General features: G+C 45.3%; 1 protein-coding gene across 1 annotated transcript in view; it reads right to left on the bottom strand.

Moving 5' to 3' along the window:
• Positions 1-24,776, bottom strand: part of gldc (glycine dehydrogenase (decarboxylating)) — a 147,758-nt gene extending 122,982 nt beyond the window's left edge. The window contains exons 1-2 of the mRNA XM_078214099.1: positions 24,372-24,776; positions 23,661-23,739 (exon numbers count right to left, since the gene is read on the bottom strand). Of these exons, the coding sequence (XP_078070225.1) occupies positions 23,661-23,739; positions 24,372-24,647 (355 nt within the window). The 5' untranslated portion in view covers positions 24,648-24,776. The remainder of the gene's footprint in view (positions 1-23,660; positions 23,740-24,371) is intronic.
• Between the last annotated feature and the right edge of the window lie 289 nt (positions 24,777-25,065).

A 25,065-nucleotide genomic window follows, 5' to 3' on the forward strand; every position in this document is an offset into this window, starting at 1 on the left:
GAAATATTCTGAAGTCAACAGGTCAGAAATTGGGCTTTTTAGTACCCATTTTTTTTGTGGTGGCGGAGGGGGGGGGGGGGGGTGTGTGTGTGTGTGTGTGTGTTCCAAAAATAGCATCTGCGGCTATTGTGGGATAAATGACCCCAGACACCAAATTGGTGTAAGCGTTAAACCAGAAGGATATTGAGCAGGCAGATCACAATATCCAGTGTGCAATGCTGCTTTGACATCAGCTGTATCATGCTGGGGTTTAATGCTGTAGCTAATGCCTTTTCAACCTCAACTGAACTCGTGTTCAGCAGAAGGAAGGATCCGCTACCAATGCTATTTAAAAAAAGGATCAGCAACTATTTACAGGTCCATTGACGGCTGATTTCTTCTGGCTTTGCTATGATTCTACAAAGGTTTGGGGCAAGTTACCAAGTCTACTGGGAGTGGTTTAGCAGGTGCTCAAGGAGCCTATGCTGACTTCTTGGCTTCTGCACATACACAGATGCATTAATAGGCATCCCCTTGCAATTAAGCATGTCTTGAAGAATGAACAGAGGTCACACAGAGTAGGGCAGCCTGCAGTAAGAAGGAGGAGGAGGGGAAGGGGTCACGGCAGATGGCCACATCTGCCCAGCGTGTCCAGACAGGGATTTTCCTACATCGACGCCAGCGAGTGTCTAGGATTTGGGTTTCGATATGAATACCCTCACTGATATCTATCACCTGCTACAGCCACAACTGCAACTTCAGAGGAAGCCATGGAGCACACTACCAGTAGGTGTGAAGGTGGCTGCTGCTATGAGTGTTTATGCATTTGGCACTTTCCAGGCAGGTTATGATACATCAAACGATTCAATGATTTAATTTCTAAAGATATAATTCACTGGAGATAAAATTACTACAAATTCATAGAATTCCTACAGGACAGAAGGAGGCTATTCGGCCCATGAAGCCTGCACCGACAACAATGTCAGAAATAAAAACAGCCAGTGTTGGAAAAACTGAGAAATACTTTAGTCTTCTGCTTTTATTTTAGTAATATTGGAGTTTGCTGTCCACTGTTGGTAAATTAAAGAGACAAATGGAATTTGCACTGGGGAGATCTCAGCTGGCGACATAGAAATTTAAATATTCTAAACGGCTTTACGCCATTCCTTCCAATGTATTTTGCTTTTATATGGGCCTAGAATGCCCACGTTTGGACTACACCATCTTGGTGCAGGGAGCAGTCTGGGTTGGCTCATTAAAGGCCAAGTGGACAAAAGCATATTGACTTCAAGCGAGGGATAACAGCTTTGTGCTCCATGCAGCCAATGCCATTCCCCTGAAGCAATCCGTTAGGAGGACAGATCGCTGTGACATCCTGCAAGTCCCTTTAGTGCAGTGTTACCCAGAGTGATAATGGCAGCAGTGTGCAGCGCTCAGCCGCTGGGTGGCTACTGCTTGTCCTCAAAGGGAAGCTGCGACATCGGCCACCAGACGCTGCCCCATGGTTTGGTCCACAAGTGTGTGGAATTGGCCACCATTTACACTCTGGATAAGATAGGCTTCAAGTTCTTTGCAAAGCTCTGTGCTTGACATTGTGTTGTTAAACTTCTTACTGTGTTTACCCAGTCCAACGCCGGCATCTCCACATCATGACATTTCCATGCCAGGCATTGACAAGTCTGCCAGAAAGTCTGCAGTCACTACACCAAGCACTTCACAATGCATACTCCCAAGTGTTCTTCTGTAAGTTGCCCCAAAGTCCTCAAGAGACCTCTGCAATGGAACCATGTACAACCTTACCCTCCAGTGAGTGGTACTGCACTGTGGCTCCTGCCCTGTGTCTCACTATGTGCAGATTCTTACTATAATCTAACCTCCAAGACAGTGATTCTCAAAGTATGGCGAGCAGACATGTCCAAAATGCTGTGCAGTGCCATGGCTAAGGCCTTACAAAACCAGGCCAGAATCCACCTCCCCACCACTCATGTGACATCACACAATCAGACTGCTTCCCGAGTTTGCAGCATAAATTGTGGTAAGCACAAGCAACAAGTGTAGTTTTGTAAGGAAGATTTGTCTTACTGTTACAACGTACGACTGCAGATTTTCAAAACATGTGGGGGTTGATACAAAGAGAAGGAACCAACAGAACGTGGAGAGCCTGACAGGAGACTGGCGCTCTCCAGCTTGGAATCAGCCATCACCTGGTGATTAGAGTGCTGCCATTTTCCCCATTCAGTTGGAGGAGGTTTTTCGTTTGCAGTGGCTCGTGAAAGCAGGTGGGGTAGGACCAGCAGGTGGTCTGCGGGGTCTTTTGCCCTGCCTGAGTGGTCCGCAAATGGAAGAGTTTGAGAGTCAGTGCTCCAAGACAAGCAGCGTCAGAAGCCGAGCTGACAGCTGCCAGTGCAGAATCAAATGACGGTGCTACATCCTCATCAAGCCATTCTCGCTGCTGTTCCACCCTGTTATACCTGAATGGGAAAAGGCACCAGGATATGGTTGTGGGGGGGAAGAGGTGTATGTTTATGCCATCCACAGCTTATAAACCTGAAGATGTGGAGGAAGAAGTGGCAGTTGGTGACTTAAGCAATGACTGAAGCTTGGTGCATTTGGTAAGGATATGACATGCGAAGATATTCCACCACATGATGAACTAGCAAGATAGGGTACAATATCTCAGAGTAGCACTTCCTAGTTTCCAAGCATTGCCTCTTTTATTTTGACTTGGAAGAAGCAAGAAACGAGCAAGGTTGTAAAGTAAGTACATCTGTGCTGAAGTAACTCTCCTCTCTGTCTGACACCTGGTAACTGGGATTCATAATTCCTAAGAGGGCAGAGATATCCACGCCAAAATCCACTGATAGACTTTTATTTCCATCACTTACTTTATTAATGGCTATGATAAATCAAACAATTCAATGATTTAATTTCTAAAGATATAATTCACTGGAGATAAAATTACTACAAGTTCATAGAATCCCTACAGTGCAGAAGGAGGCCATTCAGCCCATCAAGCCCACCCAGGCCCTATCCCCTGTAATCCCACATATTTACCCTACTAATCCCCCTGACACTAAGGGCCAATTTAGCATGGCCAATCAACCTAACCCGCACATCTTTGGAGTGTGGGAGGAAACTGGAGCACCCGGAGGGAACCCACTTAGACACAGGGAGAATGCGCAAACTCCACACAGTCATCCCGTGCCAGAATGGAACCCGGGCCCCTGACGCTGTGAGGCAGCAGTGCTAACCACTGTGCCGCTCTTGTTACATTGAGAAATATTCTGAATAGCATACTGTTATTTAAAAAGCAGTGCCTAATGATTGGTAATATTGCCTCTGATCCGTGTCTTCCTCCGTAAGATTTTGAGCAACTTGCTCTAATCCCAGTCACCACCCTGCTCTCCTCTCTACAATTTAATTTCCAAGATGCCCCACTATTTAAGCTTTTTTGTTTCTGAAATTTCCGTAGCAGTGACCTATGTAATTTGTTAAAAACACCAATTTCTTCACAGCTTCTTAGTTACCATGGCGTACAGGTGTGCCAGGCAAACAACACTCTCTCTTGACATGCAATAGCGTATCCACCATCAAAGTCAACACCTTGAGGATTACAGAAACAGAAAATGCTGGGAAATCTCAGCAGAGTTCTGACGAAGGGTCATCCATGGCTCTATTCTCTCTCCACAGATGCTGTCAGACCTGCTGAGATTTTCCAGTGTTTTCTGTTTTTATTTCAGATTCCAGCATCCGCAGTATTTTGCCTTTATCTTGGGGATCTCTACTGACCAACCAGCTAAAGGAGTACCGTGAGTACAAGAGCAGGTCAGACACTGGGGACTCTGCAGTGAGTAGCTCACCTCCTGACTCTGCCGTATACAAGGCGCAAATCAGGAAGTAATCACGGGCAGGATTCTCCGATCTCGTCCGTACCCGCACCACTGCAAGTGACACTGGAGAATTTGACGTTCCAGCCAACACTCCATTCACTTTCAGTAGCACCGGAGAATCCCAACCACGAACGAGGATGGGGGTATTCAGTGGGAATACTTTCCACTTGCTCGGATGCGTACAGCTCCAGCAACACAAGTACATTGACACCTTCCAAAACAAAGCAGCCTGCTTTGATAGGGCGGCAGATTGGCACAGTGGTTAGCACTGCTGCCTCACAGTGCCAGGGACCCGGGTTCGATTCCCACTTTGGGTCACTGTCTGTGCGGAGTCTGCTCTGCGTGTTCTCCTCGTGTCTGCGTGGGTTTCCTCCGGGTGCTCCAGTTTCCTCCCACAGTCCGAAAGACATGCTGGTTAGGTGCATTGGCCATGCTAAATTCTCCCTCAGTGTACCTGAAGTGTGCCGGAGTGTGGAGACTAGGGGATTTTCACAGTAACTTCATTGCAGTGTTAATGTAAGCCTACATGTGACACTAATAAATAAACTTTAAAAACTTCACAAATACTAAAAAACTTGACTGGCACCCCATCCACCACGAGCAACATTCACTCCCTCCACACAAGTGCAACATGGTGGGTACCATTTAGAAGATGCATGAAGGTTTATACAACAGCATCTTCCAAACATGTGACCTTGCCACCGAGGACAATGGCCTTCTAATTTACACACCATCCTGACTTCAAAACATATTGCGGTTCCTTCATCGGTGCGGACTCAAATAACCAAAAACACCCACCCAACAGCACCTTCACTGCATGGGTTCCCCGTACTCTGAGTAAAACCTCCTTAGGTTACGTCATGTTTGACATTACAATGTACATTGTAAACATTGAACGCAATTGCAAATGTAGAAAAGCACCTCGAATACTGCTTAAAAGAGACTGAATTGTACTGTGCTTCATGCAATGTCAAATGTGGAATGTTGTATGATGTGTTTCCACAGATGGAATAAATAAAGTATTGTTTTTGAAAAAAAAATGATGGTTCAAGAAGTTGGCTCAGTCCTAACCATCTCTAACACAATTGGATGGGCAACGAATGTGGCTTTGACAGAGATGCCCACGTCCCTAAAAGGATTCTACTCTGAGGGTCAAAACTTCTTACCAGCACCACCTGCTCCACTTCAACCAGCAACTACAGTTAGCTTTCTTTGTGGATTTGTTATCATGGCCATGCTTTTCTGATTGCCGTGCGAGTATCACTGGACAGCTTATTTTCCCTCCTTTTTAAAAAGTAAAGATGCTAAGGTGAGAATGACAGCGTAGCTAACTGCAGTTCACCCGAACCAGCCACACATCACAACCCTGCTTACAGGAAAGCCCAACATTACTACGGATTCCCAAATTGAACAAGATCCCTCCTCAAGACTTCCTAATGCACGGGGATAGAGCTTTCACCTGGAACACCTTTCACCAGCAGCAAGTAAAGCGCTGAATTTCAAGTTCACTATTCTAGGAGGTGAAGTAGGAAAAAGAAGGGAGTCAAATTTTCAATTAAATGAAAAGCTGTGGCTTTGTGCCCAAATACATCTTCTGTGAAGGCAAATATCAACAGTAAGAGTCACTTCAGGAGGTAGCAGTGCAGATCCAATTGCCACATTATTCTGCCGCATAAACAACATCATCCGCAAGGCATTAATTTGGTACACAACTGGAAACCACTTCCAAAATTTGAACTTATCCAGGGTGACTTACAAAGAGCTGCTTGTGAGCCTTCCAAAGCTGGCAAAGAATGTGAAAGTTTTGCTGTGCTTTGTAATGTTTACTTATTACAAGGAAACAACAGAGACCAGACCATCTCTGGTGGTATGTAGCCTTCTGCACTCATTTTGTACTTCTTTCTACTTCTGACCCTGGCGGAAGTCCAACAGCACTTTTACATTTCCAACTACCTAACACATAGGCCTCCATTCGCTATGAATCATACCCAGAGTCACACCCTCACTTACACTTTCAATACCCCTATCTCAAGTAAAGCCCTTATTCTCTCCCACCTTGGTCATTCTTCCTGGCACAGTCCCCCATGTCTGGCAAATGTAGACTTCAACATTTTATGGCAAACAACTGATATGACCATTCATTGGCACATCTGGCTGAATCACGAAGCACTGTCAGGACTTACTCTTTTCTCTCAAAACGTCACTACTCTAGAATCATCCTGGAATGCAAATGGAACTTGAAGCCTCTCTTCTCCTTTCGCTGTTTTTAGTGTATCTCAGTGCTACCCCTATTCTAACTCACACCAAGTCCAGTTCACCCATTATCCATGTGCTCAGTGCTGCGTAGGTTTCCTGTCCAGCAATGCTTCAAATCCTCATCCCTCAGGGCTCTGCATGCTATTGATGTTGGCCTCTTGTACATCCCACATTCTTATTGCCCCACAATTGATGGTCATATCTTCAACTGCCTTGAAGTTGCCTTCAAGTGCCCTTGAAGGGGCGGCACGGTGGCACAGTGGTTAGCACTGCTGCCTCACAGCGTCAGGGACCCGGGTTCAATTCCCGGCTTGGGTCACTGTGTGGAGTTTGCACGTTCTCCCTGTGTCTGCGTGGGTTTCCTCCGGGTGCTCCGGTTTCCTCCCACAGTCCAAAGATGTGCAGGTTAGGTTGATTGGCCATGCTAAATTGCCCCTTAGTGTCAAGGGGACTAGCTAGGGTGGATGTATGGGGTTGTGGGGTTAGGGTCTGGGTGGGATTGTGGTCGGTGCAGACTCGATGGGCCGAATGACCTCCTTCTGCACTGTAGATTCTATGATTCTATGCCTTGACCTCAATGTCTGGAATTTCCTCCCTAAACTTCTGTATTTCTATCTCCATCTCTCTCCAGACCCAACAGCTGGAATTCTGTGGCTGTTCACATAGACAGGATTCTTCAGTCCCACCGGCAGCGCACGGGTTTATCACTGGCGTGGGTGGCGTCAATGGGAATTCCCATTGGCAGCAGCAGGACCAGAGAATCCCGCCACTGGCAAACAACATGCTGCCACTCGCCAGCGGGAAGCGGCTGGGAGGCCAGAGAATCCCACCTTATATCTGTTATGTGGCTTGATGTCAGATTCTATCCGTTAGAGCTCCTGTGATATGTCTTGGGATTAATAATGTCACTGTATATGTTTTAGGAATGCAATTTCTGCAGAGTGTGCAAGGATAGTCACAATCATTCTAGTTCCTATTTGGATTGTAGGTTTTTATGTTTAAGAGCATTTTACTTCAAAGTAACAATTAGTTGTATCTTATATTGGGCAGGATTTTACGACCTCACTCGGGCGAGACCAGAAATTCCTGCCAGAGGTCAATGGAAATTCCATTGTGGGAGCCTCGCCCGTGCCGATTCCATGGCAGGCGAGGTGGTAGAGTTCTGGCCAATGTGTCTCATCCAGAAGACAGGAATGAAAATATAGATGTCGACTTCAGTGTGACAGCTTTCTAAATTATTATTTTACAATTGGAAAGAAATTCACCACAAAGCCTTTATATTTCTACGGCAGAGCTCTGGCCAATGGAGACGGTGGGTGGGATTCTCCCCCCCGCCCCCCCCCCTCCCCACCCCCGCAATGTCTTTCTCGGCAGTGGGAGGTGACCTGCCATTGGCCAGCAGTGGGATCCCATTGAATCCATGCCCCCCCCCCCCCCCCGCCACGGGGAAATCTGCAGTTTGGTGCGCCATCGATGGGACCAGAAGATCCCACTGATGTGAACAGCCGGAAGATTTTGCCCAGTAGATCTGTAAGGACAAAAGGGATCCTGACTCCTCTATTAAACAGCGAACCACTTTACTGCCCAACAGGTAGCAGCAGAAAGTACTCTGTCCGGGTAAATTACCTGGCCCTCATCCACACTGTACAATATCGGAAAGAGCAAAACTCTCATATCAGTGCCTATAAGACTTGCTGGGGTTTTCTAAAGAGGTTACAGAGACGGTTAATGAGGGTAATGCTGTCGATGTGGTGCATATGGACTTCTAAAAGGCATTTGATACAGTGCCACTGCACAGACCTGCAAGCAGAGTTAGAGCTCATGGAATAAAAGGTATAGTAGGAACATGTGGATACAGAATTGGCTGAGTAAGAGGAAACAATGAAGGTGGCAGGACAGGTGGAGAGAGCAGTGAGTAAAGCATATAGTATTCTGGGCTTTAATAGTGGGATAGAATACAAGAGCAAGGAGCTTATGTTGAACTCGTATTAGACACTTGTTAGACCTCAGCTGGAATATTGTGTACAGTCTGGGCATCGTACTATAGGAAGGATGTAAACAAATGGAGAGAATGCATAGGATGCATACTAAAATGGTTCCAGGGATCAGAAACTTCAGTTATGAGGATAGATTGGCGAAGCTGGGATTGTTCTCCTTGGAGAGAAGAAGGCTAAGGGGAGATTTGATACAGGTGTTCAAAATAATGAGTGGGCTGGACAGAGTAGATAGGGTGAAACTGTTGTTGCTCATATAAGGATCAAGAATGGGAGGGCACAGATTTAATGTGATTTGCAAAAGAAGTAAATGTGATATGAGAAGAAACTTTTTGACACAGTGAGTGGTTCGAGTCTGGAATGCACTGCCTGGAAGTGCGATGGAGGCAGGTTCAATCGGGACATTCAAAAGGGCATTGGATGGTCACTTGAATAAAAACAATGTGCAGGGTTATGGGGCAAAGGCAGGAGAATGGCACTAAGTCATAATGCTCATTTGGGGAACCAGTGCTGACACAATGGGCCGAATGACCTGTGCCATAACGATTCTGTGATTGTGTGAAGGCTAATTCACCTCTTCGTGCCTCTGCTCCTCGTGGGAGTCCTCACTTCGAGATCACACGGCAACAGTTCCTGCCTGCCAACCTCTGAAGGAATGCATCATTGGGCTTTTGATCCGAGACTCATGTGAAACCCAGAACTCATATTTAGGATCGGTCTTACCCTGTGCCCCTTTCTTTACATTATCTCTCTTTTGGTGTATGGATGCAAAAGGGACAAGTGTTGCGAAACGCCTTCCTGCGTTTTGTGTGTGTAAAATAAACCAATCCTCTTATTTTACCTTGTCGGGTTTGCTGTGAGGTTATTAATAGAAAATCGGATCACTCCAAACTGAAGGGTTGAGATAAAAATACGTCACCACTTATAAAGGGAGAAATCAAATTCAAAAACACCTTTCAGTTTACAAACGGGTAAGGAGAGGAGAAATCAGGGCTGTTTAAATTAATCTTACCCATCACAATTATCTTCAACAGTTCTCAACCCAATGGATTTTGGACTATTTTTCCCTGCCAATACGGAGTACATTCAAGATTTTTTTCTGTTTGGCAAGACCATCCTATAGCACTGAACAGATTGGCTCTAGTCATCTATAATGTGCAAGACGGACTTCGGATAATGTACTTTAAATGATTTAATCTGCTCATTAATAAGGACAGGGGCATAGAATATACGTTTAGAAAAATCTAAATCCACTGAAGAATGCTTTAACAACAGAAAACTGATGCAGACAAGCATTGCTAAGCAGCTGCTTATTCAGCATAGGCGAACAATCTGGTTTTTGTTCCGAGATCAGCATTGCACAATGCAATTTGACAGAGCTTGTGGCCTGCTTGAACAAAGGCCAAGGTTCAACGATCTGACAAAAAAAGCACTTGCAACATTGCTGCCACATTCTGAAGTTTTGCCACATACACAGGCCGATCTCCCTCCCCACGTGAAACCGCTGCAGGTACTTCGGAGAAAATTAACACTTTAGGCAAAATAAATCTGCTCTTCATTTGTATGCGCACGCAACGTGCCAATCCACAAACACAAACAGTAGGAAAGCCAACTCAGTTCACCCAAAGCTTTTGGGGACATTGCGGATGTGTCGAATTTCGATGGCCAATTTATTCTGCAGCTCAAGCAAGGCGCTCAAACTGTACACTTTGCTTACCGTAAGGTTTGATGAAGGTGCTTGAGGGACGGCAAGCTGCTTTCTACCTACTTCTTCACATTTCGAACGGACTGTGGAGATTGTATCAAGAAACTTTTTAAAGTTTATTTATTAGTGTCACAAGTAGGCTTACATTAACACTGCAATGAAGTTGCTGTGAAAATGCTCTAGTCGCCACACTCCGGCGCCTGTTCGGGTACACTGAGGGAGAATTTAGCATGGCCAATGCACCTGACCAGCACATCTTTCGTACTGTGGGAGGAAACCGGAGCGCCCGGAGGAAACTCACGCAGACACGGGGAGAACGTGCAGATTCCACACAGTGAACCAAGCTGGGAATCGATATCGGGTCCCTGGCACTGTGAGGCAGCAGTGCTAATCACTGTGCCACCGTGAAATTAGAATGAAGTTTGAAATTTCCGCCACACAGCAGCGTTTTATGGATGGTTGCAATGATCAGCAGCAATGCTGAAGGTTTAATCTTTGGATTTTGTTGTTTTTGAGCTTTGCATTTTTTCGGTATCTCCCTGATTAGTTTAATATTCCCAATCGGCACGTTATAGAGATGCCATAAAAATTAACGTTTACAATGAAATAAAACTGAATTGATAACACTCAGCCTAATTTAATGTCACAAGTATTGTGCCAGCGATAAAATGATGGACTCAATAATCACTTCCTAATTGTGGTGTCAGCACAAAAGCAGCTTGCAAAAAAACCCGTCCCTTTGATAAAGATACAAGTCTTGCGCTGGAAACTATTTATGGACACCTTTAAAATGGAAGCAATCCTAACATGTTTTGGAGGCAAAAAGGAAAGCAGCCCAAAGGAGGGAGGATTTGGAGGGGTGAGTCATGGAGATGGGAGAAAGGGTGGGGTTGAAAACAAAGGAGGGTGGGGATTGGGGGGGATGGGGAAATCCAGCCTGGGATATTGGATTGTTTTATGGACCTTCACTGCACCCTAACTCAGGCAAATATAGCTTTCCTTAGATAAGGAGGGTGGTGAGTGTCTGGAACAAGCTGCCAAGAGGTAGTAGTAGAGGCGGGTACAATTTTGTCTTTTAAAAAGCATTTAGAGTTACATGGGTACGATGGGTATAGAGGGATATGGGCCAAATGCGGGCAATTGTGATTAGCTTAGGGGTTTAAAAAAAAAGGGACAAGTTGGGCCGAAGGGCCTGTTTCCATGCTGTGAACCTCTATGGGCCCTATTTTACCATTTGGAGTCTAAGGGCCGGATCCGGGCGTAATACAGATCCGAGCCCGGAATCCTCTTTCCAGCCCGCCCATACGCGTTTTGCCGGCTCCGGTCCGATTCGCGCTGTGGGCGGGGCTTAGCGCTGCCGGAACGATCGGAGCTCTGAACTGCGCATGCGCAGTTCGAAAAAAATCTGAAGCAGCGCGCCCAGGTGGGAAAGAAAAAAGCAGAGGGGGGGGGGGTGGTCTGCCAGGGGGGGCCTGCCTCCCAGAGGGGTCTTGGGGGCGGGGGTCTGCCGGGGTGGTTAGCGGGGGGGTCCGCGAAGGATGGGCTTCGGAGGTTCCCCTGCAGAATAGAAATCCGCTTTGGATTTTCATTCTGCAGGTCGCTAAAAGCGCGTATCCGGATCGGGCCAGAAGACAGGAAAGTGGGATTTGGCGGTAGGGTTGGGCGCGCGGTTCATTAAGTCGATTTAAATGCATGCTAATGCATTTAAATCGTCGGGCCGCCCGATTCGGGCGCCGCCCGGACCTGCGCCCGAATCGGGTGTCGGTAAAGCCGCGATCTGCTCGGAATCGGGTGCAGATCGCGTTAAAGGCCCGACGCCCAACTTTACCTATGACTCTAAGGAGCCCAAAAACAGGACTTTAGCAGTGAGTTTCACTAAACTCTATATAATTGTAGTAATATTTACGGCCTGCCATTCGCTAGTGGTGGGATCTTCTAGTCTTGGCACTGTCAAAAGCTTTTCCCGATGTTTGCGCCCTTCTCTGTCAGGGAACCTGTGGCGGTGAGGGGAGGGAACAGCCAGAAAATTACAGCCATTGTTTGCTTTCCGAATTGCTCGCTGTACCTGTAACAAGGGCTTCCAGGTCCCTCTTGAATACAAAACATTTTTCAGTCTCTCCATTTAAGAAAAATATTCTAACTTTCTTACCATATGGGATAACTTCATCCTTCTCCACAGTCTATTCCACCTGCCATGTCCCTGTCCACTCACTCAACCGTGCCCATATCCCACTGCCACCCTCTTCACAATTTAATTTCCCACCGAGATAAAAGCAAATTGCTGCGGATGCTGGAATCTGGAACAAAAAGAGAAAATGCTGGAAGATCTCAGCAGGTTTGACAGCATCTGTGGAGAGAGAATAGAGCCAAGGATGACCCTTCGTGAGAGCTCAGATCCAGACTCAAATGTTAGAAGCTGTGAAGAGAGACAAGAACTGTCAGATCTGGTGATATCTTCCAGCATTTTCTGTTTTTATTGTTGTCAATTTCCCACCTAACTTCGCATCATCAGCAAACTTGGCTACATTACACTTGATCCCCTCATCAAAGTCATTGATATAGATTGTAAATAGCTGAGCACTGATCCCAGAAATATTCTGCTGGTTACAAAAATTAACTTGAAAATGACCTATGGTTTCACCAATCCTCAATATGTACTAATATATTACCCCAAATGTATGAACCCTCATTTTTTGCAAAAATCTCTTCTGTGGCACCCTACTGAATGTTTTTTGAAAATCCATTCACACATTTACTAGTTCTCACTGATATAGCCAGCTAGTTACAGCCTCAGAAACATAACCAGAATTATCAAACATGATTTTTCATTTCATAAATCTCTGTTGATGCTGCGTAATCACACAAAGATCATCCAACTGTCCTGTTACGTCCCTAATAAATAGATTCTCGAATTTTCCCTACATCTGCTGTCACACTAACCAGTGTATAGTCCCCAATTTTCTTCTTCTTGCACCTTTTTTGAATAGTGGGGTTATGTCTCCCACTTTTCGATCCACGGGAAAATATTCTAGAACCGAGGATATTCTGGAAGATTAAAACCAGTACATCTACAACATCTTTTTTGTGTGTGTGAGGGAGGGGTATTGCATTTGTTGACTTTTGCAGCCAATAATTTCTACAGTACTTTTAACTATTTTTTTTAATTTATTTTTTTTTGTTTTCTTCATTCTCGGACTGTTGGTTCCTCACAATTTCTGGACTTTTTTTGTGTAATGAAGACAGATATTTATTTAATATTTCTTCCATTTCCTTATTTATTCCCCATGTCATATCAGTTAATAGGCCCACATTGAAATTTTCTAATCTCTTCCTATTTACATATCTATAGAAACATTCCACAATCTGTTTTTACATCTCTTGCTAGTTTACTCCTATTCTGTTTTCTCTTCCTGATCAGTTTCTTGGCTCTCTGTTGAATTCTAAAATCACCCCAATTGTCATACCTGCTAGTCTTTCTGGCAGCACTGCAAGTCTCATCCTTTAATCTAATATTCCTTTCTTGAACTTGTTAACAATCGAACGCTTCATCTTAGCCTCAAGGCCCAGATGGCTTTTAAAAATCACATCAGGTGAAGCCTCAGTTTAACCTCATTGGCTACCCTGGCTACTACTACACATGCTCCTAGCCAAAAGGCTGAGACGAGGTAGCAACTTCTTCTTGAAGCATGTAGGCACAGAGGAACAGGCCCAACTGTGATGTCCCCAGCAGTCAGAGCACAAGCCAACTTTCAAGACTCACATTGGTCACGCTGGTGAAATGCCAACAGTTCCCTGACACTGATAAACAGTGAAGTCAACACTTAAGAGCTAGTAAGACGTATTGAAAGGAAACGAGGAAGATTTGCATTTATTTATTTCATCATGCCTCTTCAAACCACTTTACATGTATATAAAGTGAGATGATGTATGATTACGCCTTCCTGTCAGGGAGAACACACTGCTTTAACATCCAAATTCCAACAAATCAACGAGAGTTGAAGATCTTGTTAGAAAGGAGATTTCCCACTAGTTGGCAGCTGATTGTGAAGCCCACAAGATCAGTTCATGAAAAAGTTGAGGGTATAAATATGACATTGCTCTTTGTGGGGCTTTGCTATGTGCAAGTACCAAAAAACGAACTAGGAGGTAGGCCATGTGGCTCCTCGGGCCTGTTCCACCACTCATAAGAGCATGGCTGATCAGGCTATTAGTTGGATGATCAGCCATGGTCATAACGAATGGCAGGGCAGGCTAGAAGGGCTGAATGGCTTCCTCCTGCTCCTATTTTTTATGTTTATGTTTCGCATTCTACATTCCCATCTACCCCGATACCCTTTGATTCAAATTCCTTTAGCTATTCATCCCCTGCAGGTTCTGCACTGATGGCCTTTGGTACAGGTCTTCACAAGTAAGGATCTGGCCTGGTGCTCCAGAGACCACCACCAACCCCCCAGCAATGAAAGGCACCCTCCCCCACAACATCACGCAGGCATGAGGATGACTTGATCACCTCTCAGACCTCCCCACCCCCACTCAGGCCCCCTCATTTCTGAGACCCCCCCTCAGTCCCCCTCCCCTTCAAAGCCCCCTCAGACCCCCTCCTCCCCTCAGGCCTCCACTCAGGCCCACCTTCAGTCTCGATGGGCTGAATGGCCTCCTTCTGCACTGTAGGATTCTATGATTCTATGAACAAGGAGTTATATTTGCTACTTGCCAGTCTGATGGAATCTGGGGAATTCTGGAAAATTAACACCAACCCATTTACGAGCTAAAATTAGATGTCATGTTGGGTAATTTTCACAACAGGGATGAAACTTCAGCGTAAAAAAAATACTTCATTGGTGAGAGGTCTTTTTAACAGTAGTATTTAATTCCTGCACTCCCTGCCAAAGTTCAGATCACACTGCAATCAATGTATTCAAACTAGTAATACTGCGTCAAGTGTCCATGTAGCATGGAAATTGTATTTCACTAGTACAGAACATGGAATATAACAGGCAATATTTTCATTTATATAGCACTTTATCACAAAGCATTAAAGGTACTGTATTAAAGGTACTGTACACAAGCACATAATGAATTGACTCCTGCAGTAAAGTCAACATGGTTGGCATTATCAGGTAGGCGGCTAAGTGATCAATACTCTAGCTTTGGCAAAAGAATGTCTCTACTCCCACTCCACCTCCCAATCCTATGAAAAGACTGTTTCAAATATCCTTTCTCTGCAACAGACTCAATGTTAAAGCAGGAATAGGAACAGCGGCATAAGAATTCCCCAGCTTGGTAACCAAGAGCACAATTGTACTTCGATGAGGGAGTCCATTTCCCTTCTTAATTCATCCATCCAGAACAAGCCTATACTTGCCCATTGCTGCTTCTAATAGTTTCTATAATGATGACAAGGATTTGATCTCCACCACTCTACATCAACATCCATTCCAAGTACTGATTGCTCTCTGCATAAGGAACCTCCTGATGCCAGACCTAAACTTACAATTTGAACCATGTACCCTTCACGCAACGTTTCTTTATTCCTGTGAACAAATCTCAATAATTATCTGCATTAGCTTTCCATTGGTGGCGGGCACGGTGGCACAGTGGTTAGCACTGCTGCTTCACAGCGCCAAGGACCCGGGTTCAATTCCCAGCTTGGGTCACTGTCTGTGTGGAGTTTGCACGTTCTCCCCGTGTCTGCGTGGGTTTCCTCCGGGTGCTCCAGTTTCCTCCCACAGTTCGAAAGACATGCTGGTTAGGTGCATTGGCCATGCTAAATTCTCCCCCGGTGTACCCGGATAGGCGCTAGAGTGTGGTGACTCGGGGATTTTCACAGTAACTTCATTGTGGTGTTAATGTATGCCTACTTGTGATGCTAATAAAGAAACTTTCTTATTGCGCACGTTTCTTATTTAGCTCGTTCTGTAAGTTTCTGAGCTGCCTTCTTGGATTTCACAGCCCCATCTAGGTTAATATCTGAAATTCTGATCAATTTGTATCAGACAAGATTTTCCTGGACTGGGCCCATCTAATGACCTCTGTCACTAGATTTTAAGAAATAAAATAAGGAATAATTAATAAAAAACTGTGGCCAGTTGTTGAAGAGATAAACTCATAACGGAACAGTGAGGGAACCATCGAAGACTTGAAAGAACAGAACAAGCAACTAGACCTCTTAAACCAAATAGACTGCAGGGGAAGGCTTGTGAAATAAACAAAATACAACAGAATGAAGTACAAATTCGAATGGACAAATTCAATGTTAAGTTAGTTGCAGAAAGAGGGAAAGAAAGATTAGATTAAGAGGGACATAGAATAGAATCCCTACAGTGCAGAAGGAGGCCGTTCGAGTTTGCATCGACAACAATCCCACCTCGGCCCTATCCCTGTAACCCCACATATTTTCCCCACAAATCCCTCTAACCTACGCATCCTGGGACGCTAGGGGGCAACTTAGCAAAGCCAATGTACCTAACCCGCACATCTTTGGACTGTGGGAGGAAACCGGAGCACTCGGAGGAAACCCACGCAGACACGGAGAGAACGTGTAAACTCCACACAGACAGTGACCCAAGTAGGGAATTGAACCCAGGTCCCTGAAGCTGTGAGGCCGCAGTGCTAACCACTGTGCCACCGTGCCGCCCATAAACAGGAAAGGGACAGGAAAGAAGTAAAAAATGTTTGAATTGAGATTTTACATTTTTTGTTTCTATGTCCAACAATTAATACCTGAAGGAGACTCGATACGTTAATAGTTAACCTTCAGTCACAGAGTAGTTGCTTGGCAGTAATGAAAACCTATCATATCCTCCAAAGGGTTTTTGAAGGTGGAATAAAAAAATTTAACTTTGTGGCAGGTTTAGTTCCCAAATACCTGGTTAACACATTTGAATGAGGAGACAGACAGCAAGTCACCATTTCCCCAAAGCTAATGGCAAAGCAGCACGAGTCATACAGAAAGGTTGGGATATTTGTGTTTGACCGTGCAAATCACCTGAGTTCTCTGTATCACACATGTACAAATAACAATGGGCACCATTTTGAAAACAAAATCTGTGCCATTGGGTTTCTCCATCCAAGTCACTTGTGTGGATGAGCAAACAGTAGCCGTCCCAATTCTAAACCATAGGGCACACCACAGGCTGAAACTTACTGTGGCAAATCCCTCATTCTACTATCAAAGCAGCAATCGAGCCTGGCCCAATAAGAAGTTTGATGTGCATGCCAAGAGCAGCAGCCTAAAGGTGAGGTACCAACCAACTTGTGTGAAGCTACAGCACAGGACTATATGCATGCCTAACAGCAGGCAACAACATGCAATGGACAGCACAAAGCAACCCCGCAACCAACAGATCAGATTAAAGCTCTTACAGTCCTGGCATATCTATTTGTGAAGACTGGTGGGCAGTTAAACAACAAACGGCCACAAAAGGTTCCAAAAACCTCTCCACCCTCAGTGGAGCCTCTCAACATCCTTCAAAAAATTGACTGGGGAAAGCAAGACTAATGCAACTGGGCCAATTACTGCCCCATCAGTCTGCTCTTGTCAATCAGCCAAGTGATGAGGGTGTTGTCGACAGTGCTATCAGGCAGATCAAAAACCTGCTCACTCAAATTCAGTCTGGGGTCCCCCAGAACCACTCAGCTCCAGACTTCATTACAGCCTTGGGTCAAACATGGACAAAAGAAAGTTGAATTCCAAAGATGAGATTGCCTGCCCTTGAGATCCAGGCAGCATTCAGCTGAATATGGAAGCAAACAGCCTTTGTAAAACTGAAGTCACTGGAATGAAGGTTGAAAACTCTCCACTGCCTATAGCCGTATCTCACTCTGGGAGGATGGGTGTCATTATTGGAGGCCAACTATCTCTGCCCAAGGACATCACTGCAGGTGTTTTATCAAGGTTGTGTCCTAGGCATAAACATCTTGTGCATCTTCATCAATGACCTTGTTTCCATTAGGTCAAAAGTGGGGATGTTTGTCGATGAGTGCAGTGTTTAATGCATTCCCAATGTCACAGATAATGCACTCCACGTCGGTATGCAACAAGACTTGGACAACATTCAGGCTTGGGCTGGTAAGTGACAAGTAACATTCATGCCAAGTAAGTGCCAAGCAGCAACCATCTCCAACAGGAGTTTAAACACCTCTCCTCTTTTACTTATTCATTTACAGAACGTGAGTGTTCCTGGCTAGATCAGCATTTATTGCCCATCCCACTTGCCCTCGAGAAGGTGGTGGTGAGCTGGTTTCTTGAACCGCTGCTGACCCCGGGGTGGAGGTACATCCACAGTGCTATTAGGGAGGCAGTTACAGGAGTTTGACCCAGCGATAATGAAGAAACAACAATATAATTCCAAGTCAGGATGGTGAGGGACTTGAAGGGAACCTCCAGGTGATGGCGTTCCCAGGTATCTGCTGCCCTTGTCCTGAATTGTAGCGGTCATGTGTTTGGAAGGCGCCTCCTAAGGAGCCTTGGTGAATTCCTGTAATGCATCTCGTATATCAGATACACTGCTACCACTGTTTGCCAGTGGTGGAAGGTCCGAATGTTTGTGGAACCAATCAAGCCTTGTCATAGTCACAGAGGTTTACAGCATGGAAACAGGCCCTTCGGCCCAACTTGTCCATGCCGCCCTTTTTTTTTTAAACCCTGAAAACTAGTGCCAATTGTCCGCATTTGGCCCATATCCCCCTATACCCATCTTAGCCATGTAACCCTGGGTGATGTCAAGCTTGTTCAGTGCTGTTTGAGCTGCACTCATCCAGGCAAGTGGAGAGTATTCCATCACATTCCTAACTTGTGCCTTGTCAATTGTAAACAGACTTTGGGGACTCAGGGGGTGAGTTACTCGCTGCAGGTTCCTACCCTTCTCGCCTGTTCTTGTAGCCACAGTATTTTTAGGGCGAGTCCAATTCAGTTTCTGGTCAATAGTAATACCCAGGATGTTGACAGTGGGGAATTTAGCAAGTGTAATGCCATTCATTGAATGTCAACAGGCAATAGTTAAGATTGCCTCTTGTGGGAGATGGTCATTGCCTGGCATTTGTGTGGCGTGAATTTCACTTGCCACTTGTCAGCCCAAGCCTGGATAATGTCTTGGTCTTACTGCATTTGGACATGGACATCTTCAATATCTGAGGAGTCATGAACATTGTGCAGTCATCAGCAAATATCCCCACTTCTGACCTTATGATGAAAAGGTCATTGATGGTGCAGCTGAAGATAGTTGGGCCGAGATTACCCTGAAACTCCTACAGCCACTACAACCATCTTCCTCTGTGTTAGAGATAACTCTTACCAGCAAAGGGTTTTGCCATTGATTCCAGTTATGCTAGGGCTCCTTGGTGCCATACTTGGTCAAATGCTGCCTTGATGTCAAAGGCAGTCATTCTCATCTCACCTCTTGACATTCAATGGCATGGCCATCATTGAATCAGATGCAATTACTGACATAAATCCCGTGGCTACAAGAGCAGGTCAGATTAGGTATTTGGTGGTGAGTATCTCCTGATTTCCCAAAGCCTTTCCACCAATGCAAGACACAAATCAGGAATGTGATGGAACACTCCCCATTTGCCTGGATGAATGGGCTCCAACAACATTCAAAGAGTTCCATGCCATCCTTGTCATAAATGTCATCCCATCCATGCATGATTGTCATCCCATCCACCAACTTAAAAATTAACTCCCTCCAGCAGCTGCACACAGTGACAAAAGTGTATACATCTACAAGATGCACTGCAACAACTTGTCAAGGCTTCTTCCAAACCTGTGACCTCTACCACCTAGGACAAGGGCACCAAGTACATGAGGAAACCACCACCTGAAATCCTGCTTCCAGGTCAATCGCAATTCTGACCTGGAAATATCACTGTCACTGGGTCAAACTTCCAAAATCCCCTCCATAACAGCAAGAACCACACGGGCAGCAGCAGCTCAAGAAAGCAACTACTACCACCTTCTCAACAGCAATAAATGTTGGCCTTACCAGCGATGCTACATCGCATGAATGATGAGTTACAAAAAACTTCATTCCAACTGCCCTCACCTGAACATTACCTCTCTAACCAGCACCCAGACCAGGGTTTTCTAATCCCACCCGCAGCAGGCAGTGTCACAGGTGGAACAGAAAATCCAGAGCAGCAGCCAAAAGTCTTGACTTTGGGTGGGAATTTCACGGAACGTTCCCTGCCCACTGTTTTCTACAATTCAGCTAATTTTGTGTACCTATCCAAACTTTAACTGAATCCCCACAGCTTTGAGCTTTCGGGGGGAACTTTATCAAATGTTTTTTGGAAGTCTAAATACACAAGTTGTAGGGTTTAACTACAGTCAATCTTGGCCATCACCTGGGCTATTAAGGTCAGGCAGAATCTCCCTATCGAAAGCAATGTTAGCTATTGTGCAGCAAGTTTTTACTTTCTATAATAATCCACAAGTTCACACCAGAGGGTCAATTCCATTACTTTGCATGTATCTGAAAACTAATCAGACAGATGTTACAGGCTTTAAGCAAGTACTGAGTCAGGGAAAATGGGGTGGATAAAAAAATGTCTGTGGTCAAGTAGATGACAGGAGAGATTAAATGACAAAAGGGGATGGCCGTGTAGCAAGTAAATGAATCAATGGTCTAAAGGATGGGTAATAGGAACAACAGGTACATTATCAAAAGCTACTTTCTGAATAAAATGGGGGCAGAGGTTATATTCTAAAATTGGTGAATTGAATATCGAGTCAGAAAGCTATAACGTGCCTGAATTGAAAAGATGAGCTGCTGCTCCTTGAATTTTTAAGTTGAGTTTCAGTAGAATGGTGGAGGAGGCCCACAGCCAAGGGGTCAATATGGAAGTAGGGGGAAAAGAAGAATTAAAAGGATTGGCAGATGGAAGCTCAGGATTGAGCTCACGGACTGATGGAGCTTTTTTTATTCATTCGTGGGACATGGGCGTCGTTGGTTGGGCCAGCACTTATTGCCTATCCCTATTTGCCCTTGAATTGATTAGCTTGCTAGGCCATTTCAGAGGGACAGTTGAGAGTCAACCACATTGTGTGGCTCTGGAGTCACATGTAGGCCAGACCAGGTAAGGACGGCAGATTTCCTTCCCTAAAGGACATTGGTGAACCAGATGGGTTTTTCTGACAATTGACAATGGTTTCATGGGTCATCAGTAGATTCTTAATTCCAGACATTTTTTTATTGAATTCAAATTCCACCATCTCCCAAGATGGGACTAGATCCCGGGTCCCCAGAACATTAGCTGACTTTCTGGATTAATAGTCTAATGATAATACCACTAGGCCATCACCTCCCCTAAATGTTAATATGCTAAACAGTTACCCAGTCTCTGTTTGATCGCCCCAGCATTAAAGAGCATTATTTTCAGCAAAAACTAAGACAGAGAAACTGGGAGAATGAAATAGAGTCTTTACATGTAGCAGGAGGAAGTGTAATCAAGATAGCCGTAGACTTGCTGTAGATGTTGCAGGATAGCCTCTGCCCAGAAGTGGAGATAGAAGTCAAGGAACGGAAGGTAGGAGTCAGAGATGGACCATAAGGAGGTTGATAAATTTTCCAGTTTGAGGCAAGAGCGGGAAACGGCACTGACAGTCATCAAATAAAGCAAAGGAGGTGCCACAGGATTGGGACAGTACATGTTCCCCAGATCCCACAAGAAGGTAGGCATAACTAGGACTTAGACAGATTTCCAAAGCAATACCGTTTATTTGGAGGAGTGAGTCAAAGAACGCTCAGAGCGAGAATAAATTCAACCAAATAGAGTGGGTGGTGGAGGATAAGGACTGGTTGGGTCTCCGTTCAAGGAAGAAAGCCCCAAGCCATCCTTCACCACACCTTAAGCCTAGTCCTCAAATTACACCAATACCCATCTCCTTCCTGTGCAACGCAGCAGATGCAACCCCCATCCTACCCTGCCTATATTCTGGGACCCACACACGCCTTTGAGGTTAAATAGCGATTTACTTGTACATCATCCCATTTAGTTTTCATTGTGGTGACACCAATGCAGATGGGTTAACAGCTTTGACTCTGACCTCTTGGCCAATCCACAAGCATAATTCATAGTTTACACCCACTCTGACTTCTCGGTTCTCAGTCTCCTACACTGTTCAAACAAAACTCAGTGAAAGCAACAGCTCTTCATCTTTCAACTTGGACATTTTACAGCCTTCTGGACTCAACACTGAGTTCAACAACTTGGTTATATCCTCTGCCCCCTTGTTTGTACTGCAGCTGTTGGCGGTGATCCCATTTTTCCTGTTTGCATCTTGTCTAGATCCATTTTTACTTGTCCCATTCCCATCTCTCTTTATTTACCTTGCACCCCTTCTGCCATTTAATTTCTGCCCAAGTCAGGGCAGCACAGTGGTTAGCACTGCGGCCTCATGGTGCCAGGAACCCGGGTTCAATTCTGGTCTTGGGTGAGCGTGTGGAATTTGCACATTCTCCCCGTGCCTGCGTGGGTTTCCTCCCACAGTCCAAAGATGTGCAGGTTAGGTGGATTGGCCATGCTAAATTGCCCCTCAGTGTCCAGGATTAGTGGGGTAAATACGTGGGGTTACGGGGAAAGGATCTGGGTAGGATACTCTTGTCGGAGGGATGGTGCAGACTCAATGGGTCGCATGGCCTCCTTTTGCACAGTAAGGATTCTGTGATTCCCCTCCCCCTTTCCTGTCTCTTGCTTAAAACCTATTTGTTACATTTCTAACTCTTTTCACAGGCTCTGACTAAAATATTAACTCTCTCTCTACAGATGTGACCTGACCTGCTAAGCATTGTTTTTCAAACTCCCATCATCTGCATTAAGTGAATACTTGCTGAAAACTAATGGGTCTACCCTTTGCAATCCAGAAAAAGATTGAAAAATGTCCCTACCTCCTGCAATGCTTATAGTGGGGTTGCAATTGTAAAGTGTTGCTTGTTGAAGAGTAACAGTAAACGAATACATTAAAAGGCACTTCAGATCAGTACGTCGCATACATTTGGGAGCAGTTAATAGTAAAACTCAACCATCCTGCAGAACAAGAAGGGGGATATTGTAGTCTGGCCTGGCTGTGGAGGAGGAGGGGGTTGGGGGTGGTAGTGGTGGAAATCAGCTGTTCCTTTTCCTGGTATTACATTATTAAGGCTCCACGACTTTCTCAAAGCAGAATTGTTTTCCCTTCAATAAGCGGTCACGCATGATAGGACTGCAGCCACATACATCTACGCCTCTGGTGGGAGTGATCAGACACTTGTACAGGCTCAGCTTTTGCAAAAGGGGGCTGAACAAAAAAAAAAGCCACTCTTTAAAAAAAAAGTATTGGCTGTGCGTGCCACTTGTGTGATGGGAGGGCTGTGCCCCGTACAATGTGTGAGTTGGCAGGGTGGGGGGAGGAGGGTTAGTGGTGTTGTTGGCAAGGGTGCAAAAGGGGGGAAGGGGGTGGGTGGAGAGTTCTCTTTTTTTTCTGTGTCTTCTTTGCCAGACCCTGGGCTCCATGCCCGCTCTGGGTTTGATGAAATCTCGAGCGAGCCAGGCTGCACTAGACACAGGGACGCTGGCGCTGGAGGAGGTGAACTTTACACGGCATTTAACAGCGGCTTATCATGACCATCCCCTCCCCACCAGTCCCCATCCAAATGATTCGCAGATAGAACACCCACACCACACTGCACCTATACCTAATAAGGTTATGGGACTGGGGCACCGATGTTGCAATTTGCAACAGGACATTTCAAATAAAAAGGCTAATTCCGGTGTTACAATCTTCCATTTAGAAAAAAAACTCAAATGAGGGCAATTAATATGTATATATTTTTTAAAAAGAGATATTTTACTCACACACGGGATCGTCCATTTTCAAGGGTCTGGTGAGGCGGATGCTGGCAGGAACAGTGTTGTCAATAAGTTCATCCATACGCTACCATGGGGAAAATAGCAAACAAATCTATATCATACATATTACAAAATAAACACCCATTCATGGGGCAAAGTGTTAAATTTAAATAGCTGCACATTCTCCTCTCCCCCCTCTCAAAATATACATTCAAAGTCACTGTGCAAAAAGAGAGAGGGAAGGGGGGGGGGAATTTGCCATTTTAAGGTATGTAAATTGTTACAAGCATTAAAAAATTCTCAATTGCAGCCCCCCAAAGCATTGCAAACATGTGTTCCCTCGGGGTGAGTGACATTGAAACATTTAATATTCCAAGTGCTCAAATCTAATGCTCAGCAAATGAAATTGCAAGTTTAGTGTGGAAAGATGTGTAGGTTAGGGAGGGGTGATTGGTGGGGTAAATGTGTGGGGTTACAGGGTCTGGGTAGGAAGCTTACAGATTGTGGAGAGGCCGAATGGCACTGCAGGTACTTTATGTTTCTATTATATATAAACTTCAATTGCAGTGTTAATGTACTTGTGGCACTAATAAATAATGAGTGACTGACCGCTATTAAACTTTGATACATGGGCACAGGCTTGGAGTTTTAAGGAGACAGAACACAGGCAAAAAAGCAAGGGGATTAAAACAAAAAGCGTGTCTTGCTGCTGTTTACCGCCAGTCCCAGCGTGGCCAACATTTCCCTCTTCTCTTTGTCTCCTGGTCCGATGTGTCTCTCTGAGAAGTCATCGTGCCGGGGCAGGATCCTGTCTATCAGCCTGGCGTGCCGCGCCGGACCTGTGGCCAGGGCTCGCACGCTGCTCGCCTGGTGCCCAGCGGAGCTGCTGCTGAGAAGCGCACAATGGAACCACCTTCCGCCAACTTTCTGCCAACTGCGCTGCAGAGCTGCAGAGTTGAGCAGGAACCCCCAGGATCTCAGGCAGCTTTGCATTTTCTCTATCTATCTATCTATCTATCTATCCCTCTCTCACACTCACTCTCCCTTTTAAAGCCTCTCCTGCCTTGCACTAACTTTAAACCCCCATCCCTTTTTTCTTTTGCCTTCTGCCCCCCCCCCCCCAACTATTCTAAATTGAGTCCGGATTTAATGAAGTGAGGCGGGCGAGCCGGCTTTATAAACCCACACCCAATCAAGTGACTACATAACCATGACGTGTGGACAAGCCTCCCAAACATCGGTTCATCATCATTTGTTTTTCTATAATACACACCTCTATCTATCTATATTTCTAGGACTGATACATGTGTTTGCTTAGTTCAGATTTCTACCATCCAGGCAGGGTTCAAACGTCTCCCCATGCGCTCTCAAAAAAAAATTTTTTTCCACATCTTGCATAACACCAGATGCA

Source organism: Mustelus asterias, chromosome 6 (genome assembly GCF_964213995.1).
Source record: "Mustelus asterias chromosome 6, sMusAst1.hap1.1, whole genome shotgun sequence".
In the NCBI taxonomy this organism is placed as follows: domain Eukaryota; kingdom Metazoa; phylum Chordata; class Chondrichthyes; order Carcharhiniformes; family Triakidae; genus Mustelus; species Mustelus asterias.